This window comes from Lepidochelys olivacea (assembly GCF_965140295.1).
Source record: "Lepidochelys olivacea isolate rLepOli2 genome assembly, chromosome: 12".
Classification (NCBI taxonomy): Eukaryota; Metazoa; Chordata; order Testudines; family Cheloniidae; genus Lepidochelys; species Lepidochelys olivacea.
Genome location: NC_140422.1, coordinates 40,140,517 through 40,163,651, shown reverse-complemented (window position 1 = coordinate 40,163,651; position 23,135 = coordinate 40,140,517). Strand labels below are relative to the sequence as shown.

Genomic DNA, 23,135 nt, shown 5'->3' with positions numbered 1-23,135 from the left:
CACTATGCACCACTGCTCAGACAGCTCCCTGTGATGACTTCCTGGTTTATACACCAGCATGGGCCAATCAGTGGGCTGTGGGGGGCACCACTCAGGCCTTGCCAGGCGGTACTTCCTGCAGTGTCTAGCTCCACAGGGTCCCCCAGTGGAAACCCGATGTAGAAGTGTCATCGCCTGGCACCCCCATAGTCTCAGGTTCTGGTCCTGCAGGTTCTTACAGCAATGTACTGAGGCTGGAGTGTTGGATCATATTAAAGAAGTTCTGTATTAAAATCACAAATGAGTTTGGTTCCCCAGAGTTTAAATTCCAGGGTATTACTAATTAAGAGGTCTCTTGGTTTTTGGTACTCTTTCTCTCCCTCTATGTGTGAAACTTGCAAGCTGCTAACTGTGTTAGTACATTCTAAGACAGAGTCTGTTCTCAAAGCAGTTCACAGAGAGAGAGACTCAAAACAATACTCTAACAACAGAAACAGCACCCAGAGACTCCCCGCCCTTTTGTTGTATTAACAATTGTGATTAAAATAGAGATAGAGGATGTATGTGGATGGATGCTTGGTGTGGATAATAACTGAATGATCAGGGAGGTGCCAGCCTAAGAATCCAGTGTCCATCGGCTGAAGAAGGCGTCAAGTGGAAATAACCAGAGGACCCCACCCAGAGGGCAGACTGGAATCCACCCAACAGCCTCAAGAATGGGAGAACCAAAGAACAAGATAACATCTTGGAGCCGTCAGGAATGTGCTATCTGCTGATTGATTCAGCAACAGCATGATGAAGCAATTCCCATAGACTGGCATAGGAAGAAATTCCTATAAAAATAGACTCTAAAAAGTGAGAACTTTGGGGTCTGACTCTGCAAACCAACTTCCAGGAGCATCAGATGAGCATCTGACAAGGCCCTGCTCCCTCCTCATGTCCAGGCCACCTGGCCAGTGGCTTGGCATGAGCAACTCTAAGGCTGGTAACTATGATAACAACCTTGCAGAACCTGTGTGTGTGGGTGTGTATGTGTGTGTGTGTGTGTTTGTATGAATGAATGTGAGAATAAATATGAGATTGAATGGAATGTTATAGCTATAACTAACTGCTTACTATGATTCTTTCTGTATTCACAATAAATGTGGTATTTTGCCTTTTTCCCTTTAATAAGATCCTGCTGGTTTTTATTTTATTGGTACAACATTTTGGTGGAGAATTGCGAAAGGGGGAATATTGGTAAAAATCCTCAGTTATTGTAAATATTGGTGTGCACACCGCCAGCTCTAGTGAGCTAGGCATTTCTATTAGGTTAACCAGACCTGCTGGCCTCCGAGAAGGTAGCAGGGGACCTGCTGGCCTCCGAGAAGGTAGCAGGAAAAACAGATTAAACCAGACCTGCTGGCCTCCGAGAAGGTAGCAGGGGACCTGCTGGCCTCCGAGAAGGTAGCAGGGAAGAACAGGTTAACCGGACCTGCTGGCCTCCGAGAAGGTAGCAGGGAGAAACAGGTTAACCGGACCTGCTGGCCTCCGAGAAGGTAGCAGGGAGAAATAGGTTAACTGGACCTGCTGGCCTCTGGGAAGATAGCAGGGGACCTGCTGGCCTCCGGGAAGGTAGCAGGGGACCTGCTGGCCTCCGGGAAGGTAGCAGGGGAAAAACGCATAGATTAAGCTATGATTTCAGAATCTAGGCTGTGTCACTTGCTAAGTAATACCAGCAGTGACAAAGAGATTGAAATATCCATGTTAAGATGTTTAAAAGAAAACAGGGTAAGCCAGTACTAGAGGGAGGAATGGAGTCAGAAGGAACTCCAACCTCACCTTTTGTTAAAGAAATTACACCTTTTAAACAAATCCTTCAAAAATTTGGGCACAGTCCTTGGACTAAACAAGCCCTAGCTGATGTCTGCACTATTTCGGACCTAGAGGATAGATTGGCTCAGTATATCCTCATATACAAACCTTCTAGTGCTGCCAAAAGAGATGCAGCAGCAATTTGGTTGTTGTGGGAGGCATGTAAGAATTCTTCCCTCCGCTTGTCTTCATGTAAAGAGGAAAAGGCACAAATGGAAAAGGGAGCAGACAATTGGAAGGTGCTGGCTACAAATATCCAAAGCCAGCTGAAAATAGTGAAAGAGGCACTCCAGGAATACAAAAAGAGTGAAAAAGTTAACTCTGCAGAGGCTGGAGGGAGGCAGGTAAAGGGGGAGAAGGTCCTATGTACGGCACCCCCAGGCATAATTACAAAGAGAAAAGAGAGTAAAAAAAAAAAAAAAAGTTAACTCTGCAGAGGCTGGAGGGAATTAAGCAGTTAAACTTTGTATTTCACCCAAACAACTTTTAACCGAAAATGTTAAAAAGGAAAAGTGTTAGAGCATTCTTGGTTTCTTTGCAGCCATTCTGAAAGAAAAATGGGCCCTTTTCCAAAGGAATGTCTGTAAATTAGCCAGGCAAAAATAAACTGATTAAAATCATTTGACTGGACAATTTAGTCAAATTTGCTAAAAGAACATAAGAGGGTTCTATTGGAACTTAACTGCCTCAAATGTATAAAGGGAATGTAAGATGTAAAAAACAGAGCAGTGTGGAAGGGATGTTAAGGAAAAGAAAATGTGTATGTATCTGTCTGTGTGTGTGTAAATATGTAAAGTTCTAAGGACCAGTTAGTTTTGTTTTTGTTTTAAATAATGCCACTAAAAATCCATTTGACTCTTTAATTCAAAGTTGCAAAACTGACAGACCTTTTTGCTAGACACAGGTAATTAGTGTTGTTTGGCTTTGGGATTTGGCATTTAACCCTTAAAAGGTAACTCAATGCTTTACAAAATTTAAAATGTTTTTAAGTTGTGGCTGCAGCAGGGCAGTCAAAATCAGGAGAATATAAAAAAAAAATATTTTGGATTCTTTTTGTTTGTTTTTTGTTTGTTTGTTTTTGTAACAAAATAGCAGATGAGAGTTGTAGTAAAAAAAAAAATTAAAAAAAGACAGTGCCTCTCTGAAGCAACAGCAGGGGTGAGGTGCACAAAACAAAAAGAAGCAATGTTAGAAACACTGAGTCTTAAAATGGCTCTGAGTAATCAGACTGTCACTTTGATAAAGGTACATGAAAACTCTGTAAGCAAAAAAAAGAAATAGTGACACCTTATGTAAAAATGGATCTGGATAATGTTATAGAAGTTAAACTATGGAAGGAATGTGCATTTGCCCCAGAACATGTGCAGGATATATTGTAGAAGGGGCAAAAGAAATGCAAACATACCATGCTACTTAATTAAAATGCTATTAGGGCTCCAAAGGGAGCCACAATAGGTTGGGTTTTCTTTTTCAGATTGCTGTGTGTTTTGGAAGCAGAAGTTAAAAGTAATCAAAACTCTGGTGAAAGTTGATTGTGTCCCTTTTAAGATAGAGTCTCTGAGCTGCTGATGGCTTTAAATCCAAAAGCAGGAAGTTTCTGTGAAAATGCAAATTACCTAAATGATAAAGGAAGGAAAGAACTAGCAGCACAAAGGAGCTGTAGATAAAGGACATACCTGGTCAGCAAACAAATTGTCTAAATAAAAGGCATGGGATAACAAGATAATTTTAATAAATTTAATGATAATAAGTATCCCTGTAACAACGTATAGTGTGTATGATTTTTGGAAAAATCCTTTAAGGTCGTATGGTAATGATGCTTCTCAGTTATTACCTGTAAATAAAACTTAAAGCTTAACACAGCAGGAAAAACATTATAAACTTGGTCTGCTGTATAAGAAGGAAAACTCAGGGATTTAATGACTAAACAGTGGGATAATTTCCCCATAACCCTTAAAAGATAAAAGCCTTTGAAACCTGGCCTGCCTATAGAACAAAAACAGGAAAATATGGGGGCAATTTCTCTGTTTTGCCTGCAATCAGCAAGGGTATTTGTAAAAGAAATATTTTAAGCAATAATCTGCCACCCCAAAAGGGGTAGAAACATGTTTTTTTGTCTTTCAGAAAATCAGGAAAAGCTGCCAGCTGAAAAGCAACCCAATACCATGAATCTACTGTCACAATAGAAATTGTGTTCTGTGTTCTATGTTTTGTCTTGTGTTTTGTGTTGTTGCTAGCACTGTTGTGTGTTTAAAAAAAAATACTGAAGACCTGCAGGAACTTAAAAATAAATTAAGCTTTCTGTCCCAGCTACAGGACAGCCTAATACAAAAACAAGTACATGCCAATGTAGACTTGGTCCAAATTGGTCTGGGTAACCTAAAAGGCCAATGGAATCTTTAGTAATGGCTTAATACTACCACATGGCTTATCCATAAGAAAAAAAAAATATTAGAAATAGGAAACTACACAGCCATAGCTATGGGATGCACTGAAATGCAGATACTTGCACTAGCTACTTTGGAACACAAAATGTTCTGGGTCATATTGGGAAATATTAAGGGTTTGATGCGTTTGTTAAAAAAGAAAGAGATCATTGTTTGACACTTATCAATATGAATGGATGCAATATGTTTCCACTATTGTAAACCAGACTTGTTAATGGGAGAAATTGTTGTCAAAATTGCACACCAACAGTCCCTGGAGGCAAAGGTATTGAAGGTTAACCCACTCCCCATATTACACATGGGATCCTTTTGGCTACCCTGGACCTTGAGCCAGTGGGCTGGGGAGGGAGGGAAGCTATTGGACACTAGAGGTTGTACTGAATGGACTCCTCAAAAGTGGGTGTGCCTCACCTTGCCTGTTGCCCCAGAACCTTGTAGTAAAGATACATCACTAGGATCATGTATGTGGCATGAATTGGAATCTCAAACTCAAATTGCCTCACAGTACTTTCTCTTGAATAGGCTATATAGAAAGTGACACTGACGATTATAAATCTTAGTGTCAAAAGGGGGATTATGTTGGATCATATTAAAGAAGTTCTGTATTAAAATCACAAATGAGTTTGGTTCCCCAGAGTTTAAATTCCAGGGTATTACTAATTAAGAGGTCTCTTGGTTTTTGGTGCTGTTTCTCTCCCTCTATGTGTGAAACTTGCAAGCTGCTAACTGTGTTAGTACATTCTAAGACAGAGTCTGTTCTCAAAGCAGTTCACAGAGAGAGAGACTCAAAACAATACTCTAACAACAGAAACAGCACCCAGAGACTCCCCGCCCTTTTGTTGTATTAACAATTGTGATTAAAATAGAGATAGAGGATGTATGTGGATGGATGCTTGGTGTGGATAATAACTGAATGATCAGGGAGGTGCCAGCCTAAGAATCCAGTGTCCATCGGCTGAAGAAGGCGTCAAGTGGAAATAACCAGAGGACCCCACCCGGAGGGCAGACTGGAATCCACCCAACAGCCTCAAGAATGGGAGAACCAAAGAACAAGATAACATCTTGGAGCCGTCAGGAATGTGCTATCTGCTGATTGATTCAGCAACAGCATGATGAAGCAATTCCCATAGACTGGCATAGGAAGAAATTCCTATAAAAATAGACTCTAAAAAGTGAGAACTTTGGGGTCTGATTCTGCAAACCAACTTCCAGGAGCATCAGATGAGCATCTGACAAGGCCCTGCTCCCTCCTCATGTCCAGGCCACCTGGCCAGTGGCTTGGCATGAGCAACTCTAAGGCTGGTAACTATGATAACAACCTTGCAGAACCTGTGTGTGTGGGTGTGTATGTGTGTGTGTGTGTGTTTGTATGAATGAATGTGAGAATAAATATGAGATTGAATGGAATGTTATAGCTATAACTAACTGCTTACTATGATTCTTTCTGTATTCACAATAAATGTGGTATTTTGCCTTTTTCCCTTTAATAAGATCCTGCTGGTTTTTATTGGTACAACAGGAGGGCAAAGGGGGCAGAGAAGTTGGATGCAGCAGGGATCAGCCTTTTAGGTAAACAGCACATTTAATTAGCTGTGCAGATGACACTAAATAGGGAAGCACCACAAATACCAGGAAGAGCAGAGAAATAACCCCCAGGGACCAAGAGAGAGTAGAAACATGGGCAGAAAAGACAATGAGATTCAACCTGGGCAGTTGCAGCTCATACATTCGGGGAGGAATAATCCAGAACACAGATATTCCATGGGAGGCAGGTAGCTGGGAAGCAATAATGTGGGAAAAGACGTCGGGCTAATAATGGACAGCAAATTGGATGAACGCTTGGAGTGCAGTATGGCTGTGCTAGTTTATGCTAAAATCCCAATTCTCATTCGGCTTGCACATGTAGAGGTGTCATCTAAGAGCAGGGAAATCAAAAGCTATTCTGGGTACGGTCCTCAGCAGGACAATGGACAAGGCACTGAACCAGGAATCAGGAGGCCTGGGTTTTACTCCTGACCTGCGGAGCGATCTTGGGGGAGTCACTCACCCTCTGTCCCATCAGTGAAATGGGGATAATGAGGTGTGGCCGCCTTTGTGAGACGTGGTCCAAATACAAATATCTTGGGTTTCTAAACACCAGAAAGTTACTGGCAAAGTGGCAGAAGTCTGGAGAGGAGCAACAAATGGTATGAGGGGGCTGGAGAGATTGATTTATTAGGAAAGATTAAAGGGATGAAATGTGTTTGGCTGGGCTAAATGAAGATTAGAGAGGAGAGGAGAAATATGATAAACCCCTATGTGCAGGCACCACAGAGGGAGAGGAGTTACTGAAGCACCCCAGTGGGTATAACTAGCGGTGATGGGGGGCCAAGTAAAGGGAAAGTCAGACCAACTTCAGGGACATTGTTTAATTGTGAGGTTTATTAGCATGTGGAATCTTCTTCCCAAGGAAAGTGGGTCATTTAAAATTAGACTGGCTAAAGCACTAATGAAAACACTAAAGGAACAATGCTGCACTGCCCCTGGGGGAGGATAAAGTGACCTAATAGGCCCTTTCCAGCTTCACTTTCTGTGATAGCCACAACTTCAAAGCCACATACTGGATCTGTGTTCACAAGGGAGCTCGGGCCATTAACATGCCATTTATTTAGTCAATAGCACACTGAGTGACTTCCAGACAAAGAGCTCATGCAACACCCGCAAGCAGGGCAGTGGTCAAAGTCTTGTACAGGGCTCCGAAAAAGCCAGCAGGCAGGAAGGGAGCTGCAGCACTGCAGTGTGCGACTGCACCCTGATCACCCTTGGAGATCATCCGCTGTCACTCAGTGAAAAAGGAGCCCCTGGCTCAGTGCAAGCCTTGGCAATCTGAGTGGGTGCTGGACACCTGGAGGGTCACAGCACCAGCCCTGAGAAGGAGTAACAGGCACCCAATGACAGCATGTGAATCCTTCCCTTTAGGAGGCTTCTCCCCTTCACACATTGTTTTATTCACCATTGTCTGCGAGAGCATATGGCTCCTGCCGAATCACTCACAGGTGGAGGGATGTGTTAGCACCATGTTACTGAAGGGACATTTACAAATGCTGGGCTGCACACATACCAGTTTGAGTTTAGCAGATCTCAAGAGTTCTGTGCAGTGCTTGTCGATTTTTTATTGTAGGGTCTCTCATGAGCATTGGGCTGGACATGTTAGTTTGCTACTGGAGAGTCATTCACAAGTGGATGAAGCAGGCAGCTTGGTTTGCTCATGCGTACCAAGCCACACAGAGAAGAGGAACAACTGTGCTTAAACATGGCATTGTAACCACTGTTCTAGCACAGCTCCCCTGACCAGTGTGGACAGGACTTCAAGGCAGCGACTGAATGGAACTGAGGGCATCACCACAGCAGCTACTCACACTTCAGACAATCAATACACTCAGGAATCAGAACAACATGATCTCAGCAGTAAAGCACACTGCCATTAAGAGAAAATGGAAAGCAGCTTGATAAAGCTCCTGTTTAAACAGCAAATGAGGGAAAAACAGGGGATCATAATATCACAGAACTGTAGGGCTGGAAGGGACCTTGAGAGGTCACCAAGTTCAGCTCCCCACACCAAGGCAGGACCAGGTAACACTAGACCATTCCGGACAGGTGTTTATCTAACCTGTTCTTAAAAACCTCCAATGATGGGGATTTCACAGCCTCCTTTGGCAACCTATCCCAGTGCTTAATTGTCCTGTAGTGAGAAAGAGTTTCCTAATATCTAACCTTAAACCTCCCTTGCTGCAGATTAATACCATTACTTCTTGTCCTACCTTCATTAGATAGGGAGAACAATGGACTTTCCTCTTCGTAACAGCCCTTAACACTATTGAAGACTGTTAACAGGACCCCCTCAGTCTTTTTTTCTCAAGACTAAACATGCCTGGTATTTTAACCTTTCCTCATGGGTCAGGTTTTCTAAACCTTTTATCATTTTTGTTGCTGTCTTCTGGACTCTCTCCAATTTGTCCACATCTTTCTCAAAGTGTGGCACACAAAACTGGACACAGTACCCCAGTGTCAAATACAGCAGGACAATGACCTCCTGTGTCTTTCACACAACACTCCTGTTAATACACCCCAGAACAATATTAGCCTTTTTGGAACTGCATCACATTGTTCACTTATATTCAGTTTGTGATCCACTATAACCCCCAGATCCTTTTCAGCAGTACGACCACCTAGCCAGTTATTCCCCATTTTGTAGTTGTGCATTTGTCCTTCCTAAGTGTAGTACTTTGCACACATCTTTAATGAATTTCATCTTGCTGATTTCAAACCAATTCTCCAATTTGTCACAGTGATTTTGAACTCTAATTCCGCCCTCCAAAGTGCTTGCAATTCCTCTCAGCTTGAAGTCTACACAAATATTATAAGCATACTCTCCACTCCATTATCCAAGTTATCAGTGAAAGTATTGAACATTACCAGAGACAGGACAAACCTATGCAGGACCCCATTAGATATGTCCCCCCAATTTGACAGTGAACCACTGATAACTGGCTGGGATGATTTAACTGGGAATTGGTCCTGCTTCGAGCAGGGGGTTGGACTAGATGACCTTCTGGGGTCCCTTCCAACCCTGATATTCTATGATTCTATGATAACCCTTCAGATACGGTCTTTCAAACAGTTGTGCACTCACCATATAGTAATTGCATCTCGACCACATTTTCCTAGTTCTTTATGAGAATGTCATGTAGGACTGTGTCATAAATCTTACTAACATAAAGATATATCATCTATAGCTTCCCCCATCCACGAGGCCAGTAATCCTGTCAAAGAAAAAAATTCATGATTTGTTCTTGACAAATCCATGCTGGCTATTATCCTCTAGGTGCTTACAAATTGATTGTTTAATAATTTGTTCCAGTATTATTCCAGGCATTGAAGTTAGGCTGACTAGTCTATAATTCCCTGGGTCCTCTTTGTTCCCCTTTTTAAAGCCAGGTACTGGGTTTGCCCTTCTCCAGTCCTCTGGGACCTCTCCTGTCCTCCATGAGTTCTCAAAGATAACTAATAATGGTTCCGAGATTGTTTCAGCTAGTTCCTTGAGTACCAGAGGGTGCATTTCTTCAGGCCCAGTTGACTTTAATACATCTAACTTATCTAACTATTCTTTAACCTGTTCTTTCCCTATTTTAGCTTGTGTTCCTTCCCCCTTTTTGTTAATATTAATTGCATTAAGTATCTGGTCACAATTTACCTTTTTAGGGAAGACTGAAGCGAAGTAAAGGAGTACTTGTGGCACCTTAGAGACTAACCAATTTATTTGAGCATAAGCTTTCATGAGCTACAGCGATGAAGTGAGCTGTAGCTCACAAAAGCTTATGCTCAAATAAATTGGTTAGTCTCTAAGGTGCCACAAGTACTCCTTTTCTTTTTGCGAATACAGACTAACACGGCTGTTACTCTGAAACCTGTCATGAAGCAATGTAGGCAGTAAACACCTCAGCCTTCTTGATGTCATCAGTTCTTAGCTCGCCTTCCCCGCTAAGCAGAGAACCTCCACCTTCCTTTCTCTTTCTCTTGCTTCTAATGAATTTATAGAATCTTTTCTTATTGCTTTTTATGTCCTTAGCTAAGTGTAGCTCATTTTGTCCCTACGTGCTTGTGTGATTCCTTTGTGCTCCTCCTTAACAACTTATCCATGTTTCTACTTTCTGTAGGATCCTTTCTGATTTAGGTCATTCAAGAGTTCCTGATGCAGCCATACTGGCCTCTTATTAATCTTCATGTCTTTCCCTTGCATTGAGATAGTTTGCGGAAGCACCTGTGAAACTGCCAGCTCTCCTGAATTCTTTTTCCCCCTTAGATTTTCTCCAATAGGACCTTACCTACCCAGTTCTCTGAGTTGGTTAAAGTGTGCTTTTTAGAAGTCCATTGTCCTTATTCTGCTGCTCTCACGCCTTCCTTTTCTTAAAATCATAAAATCTATCATTTCATAACCACTTTCACTCAAGTTGCCTTTCACCTTCAGATTCACTTCAGATTTCCTCCCTGTTGGTCAGAAACAAGCCTAAAATGGCAGTCGCCCTGGTTACATCCTACCCCTTCTGAAACAAAACCTTGTCCCCAGGACATTCCAAGAACTTATAGGATATTTTCTGTTTTGCCGTATTTCTTTTCCAACAGATGTCTGGGTAGCTGAAGTCCCCCATTCCGACCAGGTCTTGTGTTTTAGATAGTTCTGTTATTTGCTCTAGAAATGCCTCACCCACCTCCTCCTCTTCCTACCAAGACATCGCTCCTGTTTTTTTTCTTCTTTTATCCTCACCCAGAGGCTTTCAAGTACTCTGCCTCTCACCTCCTTCTGGACCTCTGAACAAGTGTATATATTCTTGATGTACTGTGCAACCCTTCTCCTTTTTTTCCCCTGCATGCCCTTCCTGAACAAGCTATACCCCTCCATACCAATATTCCAGGCAAGAGATTTATCCTCACCAAGTCTCTGTGAGGCCAATTAAGTCGTAATTTCGTTTATGAACTAATACTTCCAGTTCTTCCTGTTTACTCCCCATACTCCTCACATTTGAGGACATGTGCAGTGGCCAGGACCGCGATGGAGCTCTCAGCTCTGGCTGGAGCTCCAAGCCCGGAGCCCCTCCCACTGGCCAGGGGCCACAGTGGCAGAGCTCTGAGCCCAAAGCCCCACCCCCATTCTGTCCCTTCTGCCCACGGCTCCGCCCCCATTCCATCCCGCTTCACCTCTTCCTCCAAGGCCCTGCCCCCCACTGTGGCCCTGAGACTGGAAAAGCTCTGTGTCCCCGCTGAAGTGGGAGCTCCTCCAGCCCCGGGGACATGGTGGGGGGAGATTCTTCTGGGGCCCCCAAATTGACCAGGGCCCCTGGGATAATCCGCCACTGCTCCCCCCCAGCAGCACAAGGTTTGGGCAGATTTAACCTTCCCATGCCTCTATTACACGCCAGCCATGTTTGAGGATGTGGAGTTTATTGTAAAATTGCTGTTTGTCAGAATCACTGAGAATAACTAAGCCCCTTCATTTTCAGTTTAAACCAATTTGTACTGAAAAACTCCCAGGTTTTACAAAAAGTATTATTTGTTTTTTTCCAATTTTCACCCTACTTTTGTATCATTCAAATATATAAAAAATAACTTGTTTTATTAAGAAACTACAATACATTGCATGAGATATGTTAGTCTGTGTGTATATGCAAAGTTGCCTGTTGTAATAAGGCTATGTATTAGTCTAGAAAACACACCCAATAAACCAACTGTCACGCATGCAAACTCTGAAATGCGTGCACATCTGAACGTACTGATGAATCTCACACCCATCATGTACACATTTCAAGTTGTTAGCAGGTAATGGTTTAAAGAGCTGACACACTAAAATGGGAAGAAAACAAAAATCTGTATCAAAATATGTTTCAGAAGACAAGGAAGTATTTGAAAGTTTAAAAAAAACAAAAACAAGAGAAAAGGATGAAGTTGAGTGTATGCGCTGCAAATGGTGTGACCCAATTATTCCATGTAAATATTTATAGTCTAATAGTTCTAAGTCTACAACAGTAAACTTTATTCAAATGAAGTTTTATTTGGGCATTAGAGATACAGTAAAAGCTGCGTTATCTGGCTCTTTACCAATCGGAAAGCTCTAGAAACTGGCATTTCTGATATCCACTAAAAGTCTGGTTGGTGTGGGGCCAGCAGGCTCCCTACTTGGCTCTGCATGGCTCCCCGGAAGCGGAGACATGTCCCTGATGCTCCTAGGGGGAGGAATGATGTGCACTGCGCCCGCTCCGCCCCAGGTGCTGGCTCTGCAGCTCCCATTGGCAAGGAACCACGGCCAATGGAAGCTGCATGGACAGCGCCTGCAGGCGGAGGCAGTGCGCAGAGCTGCTTGGCCATGCCTCCTCCTAGGAGCAGCAGGGACATGTCGCCACTTGTGGGGAGCCGCCCAAAGTGAGCACCACCCAGATCTGGCACCCCGAAACCCCTCCCACACCTCAACCCCTGCCCCAAGCCCCCTCCCAGAGCCCACACCACGCACCCCCTGCTATGCCCCAACCCAGAGCCCTGAGCCCCCCTCCCACACTCAAACTCCTTCCCTCCATTGGCAAGTATAACTCTTAGTTAACCAAAATTTTTGATTTACCAGCACCCTTCACTCCTCCAATATGCCAGATAACAAAGCTTTTACTGTATATTGTTTTCCTACCTCAGGAAAACAATTATGTTTTGAGTTCTGTTTTAGTTCTGCAGCAAACCACATTGAATTCCATTCATCAAAGCATGAATCTACTGAATACTTTTTCCCATCCACCAAAATAAACCCCAATATTTACTCAGAAAAATTATTAATCATTTTTTCCATCAATTTTCACCTGTTGTTGTTGTGGTAATAAACACCAATAAATTCCTGGGGAAAATTAAATAAAAACCAAAAATGAAGGGCCATAAGGATAATAGAGAGAGAGAGAGAGAGAGAGAGAAATGTTCCAAGAAAGGCTGGTTACAGCAACAACAGCAATGTCCATCATTCCTTTAAGGACTCCCAGAGTGTTTTCAGAAATCTACAACAGCTGAAAAGAATTTAAACCTTCTCCCAGCCCCTCCAAAAACAAGAGGACCCAAAGGCTGCCATCACAAAGAATCCCAAGTGTCATCAATACCAGTACTGCTTGGACCAGACAAATCTCAGCACAGGGATGGAAATCGCAAATGGAGAATTACTATACTGTGGTTCTACTGAGTACCTCAACTAAATGCCAATGGATTTAGGAGGAGCAGGCCCAGAGTTGTGTGTGTGAGATCATGTGTGTTGTGTAAAGACCCCAGCACCCCTCTTAGTCTCAGGGCTTGTCTACACTACCGCACGGGGTCGATCTAAGATACGCAACTTCAGTTACGTGAATAGCGTAGCTGAAGTCGAGATACTTAGATCTACTTACCATGATGTCTTCACTGTGGTAAGTCGACAGCTGACGCTCTCCCGTCGACTCTGCTTGCGCTCCTCATTCTGGTGGAGTACCGGAGTTGACGGGAGAGCACTCAGCAGTCGATTTATCGCATCTAGACCCCTGCTGGATCAATCGCTGCCTGCCGATCCGGTGAGTAGTGTAGACAAGCCCTCAGACGAGATACAAAAAGAACTTAATAACCTCCAGCAGTTCAGCTTTATGGGTGCTCCAGGAGGCCACGGCCTGCCATCCATATATACCCACAGTGAAGCCAAAGTTACTTTCTGCGGACCACCTGCAAAACATACTACTGGTGCCCTGACATGAAGCTGCTGCTGTGAGCAGAACAAGCTAAGCAGCTTGGGCCTGGTTTCTATAACTCCTGCATAGGCCCAATGAATTCAGTAAACTTGCCACCGTAACACCTTTTTGCATTTAGTATAGATCCTCTTATACCAGGGTCTAAAAGCACTTTTACAAGCATTAATTTAACCATCACAGCCCTGCTAAGAGAGAAATAAGTGGGTTTTGCAGATGGGGAAACTGAGGCATAGACCAGTTCAGTGACTTTCCCAGTATCACACCATGAGTCAGTGGCAAAGCCAGAACAGAGGAGCCCAGGAATCTGGGCTCCCATGGCTGTGCAGTAAACTTGTCTCTCTCACCAACAGAAGTTGGATCCAATAAAAGATACTATCTCACCCACCTTGGCTAGCTAATATCCTGGGAGCAGCCCAGCTACACTTACACACTGCATGATCAAAATGAATGTCACTTTTAGGACAGTTCCCTTCTCTCTCTTGTTCTGTCTTTGGCTGGCATTCCCTGCAATCTAAACTTTCTCTCCAAACTGGCCCTGCTGCAATTCTCAGCTAGACACTCGCTAGAACTATCAGACAGTGCTGGGTAATGTCTTGGTGCTCAGTTGCACCCCTCCTCCCCTCTGGCTGCATTTACAAGCAGCATCCAGTCCTCGCCCAGAAGGATGAAAACAAAGGATAGGGCCTTAAAGGAGTTTAAAGCAAGGGGAAATGGGTGATACTCAGAACTCCAACAAGATTCCCCTGCCCACCAAGAGGAATGCCTCCTGCCCCTACAAACATCAAACCAGCATCTTAAGCCATGCAAATGTACAACTTTGAACTAACATTCAGTACTAGTTATTTAGAGAAGCCAGGGCTCGTAGCCTCGGAGGTGACACTTACAGGTCTTTCTAGGGAAGGAAGCCAGTCCCCTAGAACTCTTTCTGGTCTGGGAAAATGATACTTTGCTCTTACCAGACAGAGATGCTCTTCAGCAGGGGCCAGTTGCAGGCAGAACACTGACAAGCAGGAGCCGCCTTGGTAAGGTGTTAATGCAGAAACAAACTGACAGCGTGTGGGCACATTTAGGAGGTTATCAACAGTTCTACTGCAGCGCCATGTTGAATTGTTGCATCCAGTGGAGTCTGGGATATGCTAAATCCTGAAGCCAGATTGCACCAGAGGGGATCTTGTGCACATCAAAACATGTAACAGCTCAATGGGCAGGGGCTCCATTGGGGCCCAGCTGCAATACAGCTGTGCTTCACAAGTTCATTGTTTACAGTTTGGGGAGAGGGTGTCTGGGAGGCCACACAGAGTGAGGAAACCTTGTCATAACTGCTCCCCTCGTCCTATCTCACAGGTGTAGAAATCCTCCTGCTTCCCCTATGGCACTATCATACCAATAGAACAAGACAACCTCTGGGACCATATGGCCAGTGCTGCTCATTCCCAATCAAGAAACCAAAAGGGGCAAAACTGCTCCTCTTAGTCTCAGGACTCCGCAAATCCATATTCCTACCAGGACCAAGAGACTCCCCCCTAAAGCAACTCTACTTAGCCAACACTCTGCTAGGAAATGAACACAGAAAGCCCAACAATGCTCCAGGCTTGTATCACTGCTCCTAACAATTTAAGTGCATTTTGTATTAAACACCCAAGGAGGCAACTTGTCATTTCCATTTCTAAACACCCTGAAAGCTGCCCAGAGTGGTACTTATCAAGAGAATTACAGAATTTTGGCTGGGGAACAGGCAATAAAGATTGTAATAATAAGCAAACAAGAAAGCACTTCTAGCATGCAAACTATACATGAAAACACACATGGCAGGCCCTGCAGACCTGTGCTTGAACTGCACTGTGTTGAGAGGGAGGCTGCAAACTGAACTCACAAGCTATCACCACCCATGCAAAAGACATGTTAAAAATTGAGGCTTTTCTGCAGGAGTGGAGATGCTTCTACATATAATATGGCACAGCAATACTGTTCCTTCAGGGACCATTAAAATGATGCAATTCTTGGCCTCCTTCCCACTGAAGAGATCAGCATTACCTGTGGACAAAACTGGCTGTAGAGTTATAATGAGTTAATGAACAAAGACTAAACTCAGATCACTCAGTATTTTCAGTATTGTGTTGAAAAGTGGCTTCCTTTTGTATCCGGGCACATATTTATTTAAATTGTGCATGTCCCGGAACAGGATCAGCCAGTTTTTGAGGTTATGTGAAAAGTTTTCAGTCAATATTATCAGAGTAACAACCCAGCCTCCTTCTTGTTCAGCTCAGCAGTAAAAGCACATATCTGGGGATGGCAAGCTGAGTTTATGTTGTGTCAGAGGCAAAGAGCTGCATAGTAATAACACAAATTTGTATAATGCACATTAATGTTTTTTAACTGTTTGTTTATCCTATTTATCCCCAGAAGCATCAGGAGGAGAAAGAACTCACAAGTGGCATAGGCATGATAATTGGAATTGCTCAGCTAAATGCCACTGAATCACCCTGATAATAAGTAGCTGAAGAGCGTGCAAGGGTCAGCATCTGACAGGACAGGTGTGGTTGTTTGGAGACAGTCAGGTGTAGTGAGGCTGAGGGCCAAGTGCCTCAAGAATTCCAGGAGTGAGGCTATGTCACAGCCAGAACAGGCTGCAAGAGACTTGCTTTTTAACCATAAACCATCTGATTTCTCCTTCACATAGCTTGAGAGTGCTGGGTGGCCTTGGACATCGCATTTAGGGGCTGATAATGTGAAGTGCTGAGCGTCTCTGCTCTGCACCCGCTCCAACAGTGATTCAGTGCCTCACAGGATCTGACCCTTTACCTCTCTCTGTCTGCTTCCCCCTCTGTAAAACTGAGTTCATACTTTCCTACCCAACAGAACTGAGGCAAAAAGTAATACATTCATGTCTGTACAGAGCTTTGAAGATGAAAAGTGCTGTACAAGTATTATTACCATGATCATTATTATTACAGGCCTACTAGTCTGCTGGCCTGGCCTGGCCCTTCTTGACAGTGAATGGAGAAAGAATACACGGGAGGACGAAGATGACCAGTGACTGTGATCAAGAGTCTAACTGATCTGCACTCCCAGACATTTATTATTATCCAGATGTTGAATTTTAACATCTCTATATCTTGACACCCCAAATAATGCACTTGTCATGTGTCCAACACTTCAATATCTTACTGAGGAGCTTCCCAGTAATCGTGTGTCTGTCTTCTCCATGCAGTGTGATATTTCTTTAATATTAAGGCTGAGAGAGACCCAGGGAAGTATGGTGATTCAGATAAAGCATCATATCCTCAGATGCCACAGCCTTTGGTGTATTTCCTTAATATTGCCATTTTCTGCCGAGATACTACAGGGCATGGTCCATTTCCATTATTAACTATATTTATTATTTCACACTTAGACATGAATTCATTTGGTTTTCTTCCTTTCTGTCCCAATCTTAACTTTCACGTAACGTGGTTTTTAACCCAAAGAGCTAGAAAGAGCTAGAGAGTCTGAAGAGCAAAATACTTATAAGTCTCTGGGTTACATGTGATATAAACTTTCCAGGACCTGGCCTGTTTATGCATAGGCATGTTTTCTAGGGCCAAATAACTTTGGGGTTTGTTCATTCTGACCGTTTAAAAAAAGTGCCCAAACAGATTCTCCCCAAATGTCCTCTCTCTCACACCCTCCCCACACTTCCCATAATTAGAGTGGTGGATTTCAACTCAGTTAATTTTTTAAGTATTATAATGCCTGAAGAATAGGGGGTTTCAAATGGAAAAGCCTGCCACAATGGGACAATGTCAATCACAGCATCTCAATGGTGCAAGGTCATGTGTATATGTTGCAATAGGAATTTATAGGGAAGTCTGTCCCATCCACTTGACTCACAACCCTTTGCATGCAGGGTGCCTACAAACATCTCTAAGGTCTCCCACCACCTGGGCTGCTGTACCTTAGATGTCTTGTACAGAGAGCTGTTGGCTGATCACAACTCTCAGTTACAAATACACCTATTGACCCGCTGTCTGTAATTCAGAGGCTGTCTCCAATGTCCAAGGGGAAGTGTTCACACACCTCAGGTGCTGTGTAGCCGGGGGCCTCTCCTCCCCAAGGCTGCGACAGGCGGCTAGCTGAGCTGCAGGGCTGAAAACAGGCAGGAATTCACCGCAACCCTCTGCCGCCGACCCCAGGAGAAGCAGCTGCCCAGATGTGTGTGTGGGGGGGGGGCGCAGACATTCGGGTGCACCCTGCAAACGAGGTGGCAGGAGCCTGGGGTGCAGACTGACCCCCTCCCCTAGGGTCTCTGCAGGGAGCGGCCCTCACAGCCAGGCCTGGCTCGGACTTTCCCTCCGGATGGCCCTGGAAAATTCGGCTCCGGAGGCTGCGATCAGAGGGCTGCAGAGCCGGCCCCAGACCCGCAGCCTCTGCAATATGGGGAGGGGGCCCCAGGCCCCGAGATTACCCTCGGCAGCCCCCCCCACCCCACTCCCCTCTGCATTGGGGGGTGGAGGGAGTCCTGTGACCCCCTGGAGGCCCCGCCCCGGGTGGCACTCACCGGCCGAGCCCTGCTCCCCCCGGGCGGTCACCGTCCCGTCCTTGTGCAGCAGGATGCCCGCCGTGCCCTGGATCCGGCCCGCCGGCCCCCAGCGCCCCTCCGCGCCCGCCAGCCCCCGGCAGCACTGGTAGCACACGGCCCACGCCTGCTCCTCATTGATGGGCTGCTCGTAGGACTTCAGCACCTCCTCCAAGGACAGCTCCCAGGGGTCCGGGCCCCCCGCCCTCTCCTGGGGGGCTGCGCCGCCGCCGCTGCCGGCCTGGGCCATGGCTGCCCCATTATCTGCTCCGGCACGCCGGGCTGGTTTCCATAACAGCAGCGCTGGGCAGCCGGAGGAGGAGGAGGAGGAGGAGGGCTGAGCCCAGCTCGCCTCTGCTTTGTCATCCCTGCAGCCCAGCCCTACAACCAGCCGGCCCCGCGTGCAAACAAGGCAGCAGCCTATGGAAGCCCCAGGCGGAGGGCGGAGAGCGCTCTGCCCGGCAGACGCGGCCTCCCGCCGGCTCGGTGCACACACGGGCGGCGCCCGGGGTGGAGACCAGAAGGGGGCAGAGAGGGAGCGGCCCCGGGGGAGGCCGGAGTTCAGCCAGAGGCACGTGCGGAGCCCGGGGCATGGGCATTAGCCTGGCAAAGCAGCCAGGCGTTCCTTCGCCCCAGGGGAAAAGGCAGCAGGGCCCAGGGGAGAAAGCAGCACGTCAAAGAGGCATGTGCCAAGCCCCGTGCCAGGCCTTTCCCAACGCCCCAGCCAGCCCCTGGAGAGCACCCACTGTGCCCAGGGCCCAGAGTTCCTCTCCTGCTCACACATGTACCACCCACAGGGCAGCAGTTCCCCCAGGCACACCCGCCTGAGCTGGGCCGCAGCGCCACTACCCTCTCCCTACTCTTCTGCCGAGAGACCAGCTAAGTCGCCCACCCGCACAGTGTATTTTTCTTTAAGAACCTCTTCACTCCTGCCTGCCGCCCATGAGCCTTCCTTGGCTCCCACAAGCCCCATCTTTCGGCCTCCTTTTGCCCTCCCTCCCATCCTGCTAACTCACACATTGGGGTTACCTTGGCTACATCTACACTGCAATTAAAAACCCACTGGGGGGGCAGCCCGAATCCAAAGGTCTACATCACAGTGAACAGCCCCTTAGCCCGAGCCTCGTGAGCTCGAGGCAGCTGGCACAGGCCAGCCATGGGTGTCTAATTGCAGTGTAGACATACCCCTAAGACTAGTTTGTAAATTCCTCAGGGCAGGGGCTCTCTCTTTTATGTTGGGCAGCTCCTCAGGCACTTTTGGGCACTGTTAAAACAAATGAAACAATAATAATATAGGACTGGCCTGCCCAAGGGCAGCAATTCAATCCCACCCTAGTTAATCCTTTAAAGTATCCATAGACAGGCCTGACATTCCTTGCAAAATCAAGACTATAGTCTCTACTACCTGCAGTAATTGTCCAAAGCACAGAGCAACAGGACTCGAGCATTCAGGGCCAGGAAGTGCAGCAGCCGCCCAACCCCATATGCAGTTGGAATTGCAGGGGGAGCCTGGGAAGGCATGGTATAAATCCCAAACTGGAATTTGGCTAGGGCTTACTTTTAAGAGCACTGTAGGTTCTTCAGTGATCACAGGTCAGGACTTCTGTTTTGCTTTTCATCTGAAAGATAGCACCTTGATTTACATAATCCCCTCTCCCCATAACCCTATACTGGGACATTGTTTTTTTAACTGGTGCAGAGTAACTACTGAGTCACGAGCCCCACTTCCTACAGTACAGCACCCTCTACCACTAGGTTAGGGGTACTGATTCAGTACCGACTTGCAGAGAAGCACCAACTCTTCTTGTGGCTCTGGATTTACCCTGGAGTTCTCCCATCCAGGTAACGCCAAGGTTCAACCCTGCTTCTCTTAAGAGATCTGACGCGGCCACAGCCCAAGATGGTTTGGTTGCAGAACACCAAATTCATGCAACGATTAAGCTTCTACCATAATTTACTATTTTAAATTTCTTGTAATGGAGATGCCTACCGAACACTTTGCATCATGGGTACCAGTGTTATTGAGGGGACCTAGTTCCTACCCTCAGCTAGAGGGACACTGCTGTGACATAGGGCCCAGCACAGGAAATAAGGACTAGCAAACTGATGCTGGCAATGCATGTGAGGTGTGCATGACCTTTGATGGGAATAGCCTATACTTCACCTGCCCTTGGTGCATTGAATCAGCATTGTTGATTGTGCAATCCCTTCTTCAGTGAAGAGAAGATGCTTCTGGAAACGCTAGTCCAGAAAGACCAGGAAGAACAGCAGAACCTTCAAAGAAGCGTCAGGTAGACTGGGTGAAACAAAGATCTTACAGCTACGAGACATCCATTTGTAAAGTGGAAAGAGAATGCAATCCCATGTCAGAACTACTAACCCATGTAGATAAACTAGCTACTGATCCTGCATGCAGGCCAAGATTTCTAATGAATGAATGATGATGGAGCAGGTACACAAATACTTGTCCTCTCCATTGCAAGGGACCTGAATATTGACTAGAGATGGTCTGGGGATATCAGCAACAAATAATTTTGGATAGTGTTTATTGCACAGAAACATCATTTTTGTTTTGGGGAAGGAAGAGAATAGAGCAAAGTAGGAGAGAGGCTTCCTGTCTGAGGAATTTTGCTGTCCATGCAAACTTACTTCATAACACTGGAATTCAGAAATTAGAAGAATATGGGATTATCCATAGGTTCAATTTATCTGTGGGATTATTCAAATGTAAACACTAGCAATCAGGGCCTGAGGCATATTGTGGGCAGCCCAGGGAGAAACAAGAGCCATTAATCCCATCTGATTATTAACTGCCCCCAAAGAATGCCTTGGATCAAGGTCATTATTGCTATTACAAGCCGTTTAGTTTATTTCCCTCTCCCCAGCACCAGCTAGTGCTTTTCCTCTCTGGTCTTTTTTCTGGTAACTGAATCCCTTTGTGGTTCTCCAACATGCTGCTGACGCTGTTCTAAAGAATGAATAAATGCCCAGCACAGCAGCTAAATCAAATTTGGCTTTGTGGGTGTGGGGAACAGAACATTTGTCACCATGTTTACATTCAAAATACCCACCCAAAGTTTCTGTGCTCAGTGGGGACTCTTTGTCCTCAAAGAAACAAAAGCAAACATCACTTTACACTTCTGCCACACCCTTGCCACTGAGCGTATTAGTATTGTCTATTCTTTCCACAGGGCTGTAAATGGGCACGGGGCTTTACAGACAAAAGACAACAGGGTCAAATTCTGCTCTCGTTTACACCATACTCCCGAGTATAATGGAGTTAATCTGGACACTCATGTAAGTGGAAAGAGAACGTGACTCAATGTTTCTGCCCCAAAGTTTACAACTTAAATTACAATCAGAAGAAAAGTAACAAGGGATCGTGACAAACACTGCAGTGGGGTAGGGAGAAGGGCACATGAGGGCTAAAGCAACAGAATCATGCATGTTATCAGGCTAGTGAAGCACATATGATGAGGGTTATAGGCTTCCACCCCACACACCTCCCTCTCATACCTTGAGGCGAAGATTCAGGTTTCATAACCTTAAAGAAGGAGTGAGTTTAAAAAGAAAATCAAAGAGGAAAAGGAAACTGTGGTACCACCATGATTTTGTCCAGCATACAGCTGCTCTCTCTCAGGTACTTATATGGCCCCTATTCCTGTGATATCCAAGCACCTCACAACCTTTAGTGTATTTAGCCTCGCAGCATCCCAGCGATATTGGGACGATATTTACCTCCATTTTACAGATGGAAACCAAGACTCAGAGAGGCTAAGTGACCTATCCAAGGTCACACAGGAAGTCTATGGCAGAGCAGGCAGTTGAACGCTGGTCTTCCAAGTCTTAGGTAAGTTCCCTTTCACTGGACCATCCAATTCCAATCACTCTCTGGGGTGATATTTAAAGAACAAGAAATAACTTTAGATCAGCTACCTGCAAGAATGAACTCCATATTTACTGCACCAGAGAGAGCCAGTGTGAACCCAAATGCCTGCTTACCCATTACTGCACTGCTCTGACTGCCCAAAGATGGTTGGATGGCTCTGCAGGTCTTTGGTTCCAATGAGTCTGTTAAACTCAGTGGACCAAATTCAGCCCTAGTGTAGTGGGGAGCAATTCCATCTTGAGCTGCACCTGCTTACAACAGGACTTGATTTGGCCCAGTGAATGGAGGATTAATTGGGCATACTGGTCACTCAGCAGGATGGCTGCCAGAGGCTCCTCAGGACCAAAATGTAAAACGATACAGGGCAGCACAGGGATCTGTACAAGCAACATTTTGTAGGAAGAGTTTCCATTTTGCCAGCTTCCCCCAGAGCTGGTGCCTTCCGTACAGAATATAGTTCAGCCTTTTCCTTCTTCCCTCCCTCTGTTGTTTTCTAGAGGTGGGGCTGAGTTTAGATCTGTGATTTTGGTCATTATAATAATTGTTAATTACTTTATAGTACCTGCAAAAGTGCTAGTTGCTTCTAAGAAAAGATCCCTACTCTGAAGAGCTTGCAGTCTTATTGTTGGACTGGAGTGATTAGAGACAATAAAGCATGCACCTAGGTGAAAGGGGAAGGTGTGTAAGGGTATGTCTACATTACGAAATTAGGTAGAATTTATAGAATGCCTGATGGGGCAAAAACATTGTCGCGGGTGGTTTGGGGTACATGTCGTCAGTTGCCCCTCCCTCCGTGAAAGCAATGGCAGACAATTGTTTCGTACCTTTTTTCTGTGAGGACGCCATACTGCTGTCAGCAGGTGGTGCAGTAGGACTGCTAACCATCATCATCGAACCACCGCTTCCACTGCAATTCTGCTCTCCTCCTCTTGTCGCGATAACGAATTTCTCCATGTTAGCTGTCATGGGCTTCTACTTCCGCTGCAACTCTGCGCTCTCCTGCTCACATGAATCCACCTCGCAGGTCCTCTCGTCGTTCTCTATAAACATCTATTCTCGTGACATCTGTCGTCAGCCACCGCTTCCGCTGCAACTCTGCTCTCCTGCAGACGCCATACCACAGCAAGCATGGAGCCTGC

The 23,135-nt window shown here is 45.5% G+C and overlaps 1 protein-coding gene across 3 annotated transcripts in view; it reads right to left on the bottom strand.

The window, feature by feature from the left end:
• SPIRE2 (spire type actin nucleation factor 2) overlaps positions 1–18,502 on the bottom strand; it is a 48,948-nt gene extending 30,446 nt beyond the window's left edge. For all 3 annotated transcript variants that reach the window (XM_084644740.1, XM_084644741.1, XM_084644742.1), the window contains exon 1: positions 18,090–18,502. In XM_084644740.1, coding sequence (XP_084500866.1) covers positions 18,090–18,357 — 268 coding nt within the window. In that variant the 5' untranslated portion in view covers positions 18,358–18,502. The remainder of the gene's footprint in view (positions 1–18,089) is intronic.
• Between the last annotated feature and the right edge of the window lie 4,633 nt (positions 18,503–23,135).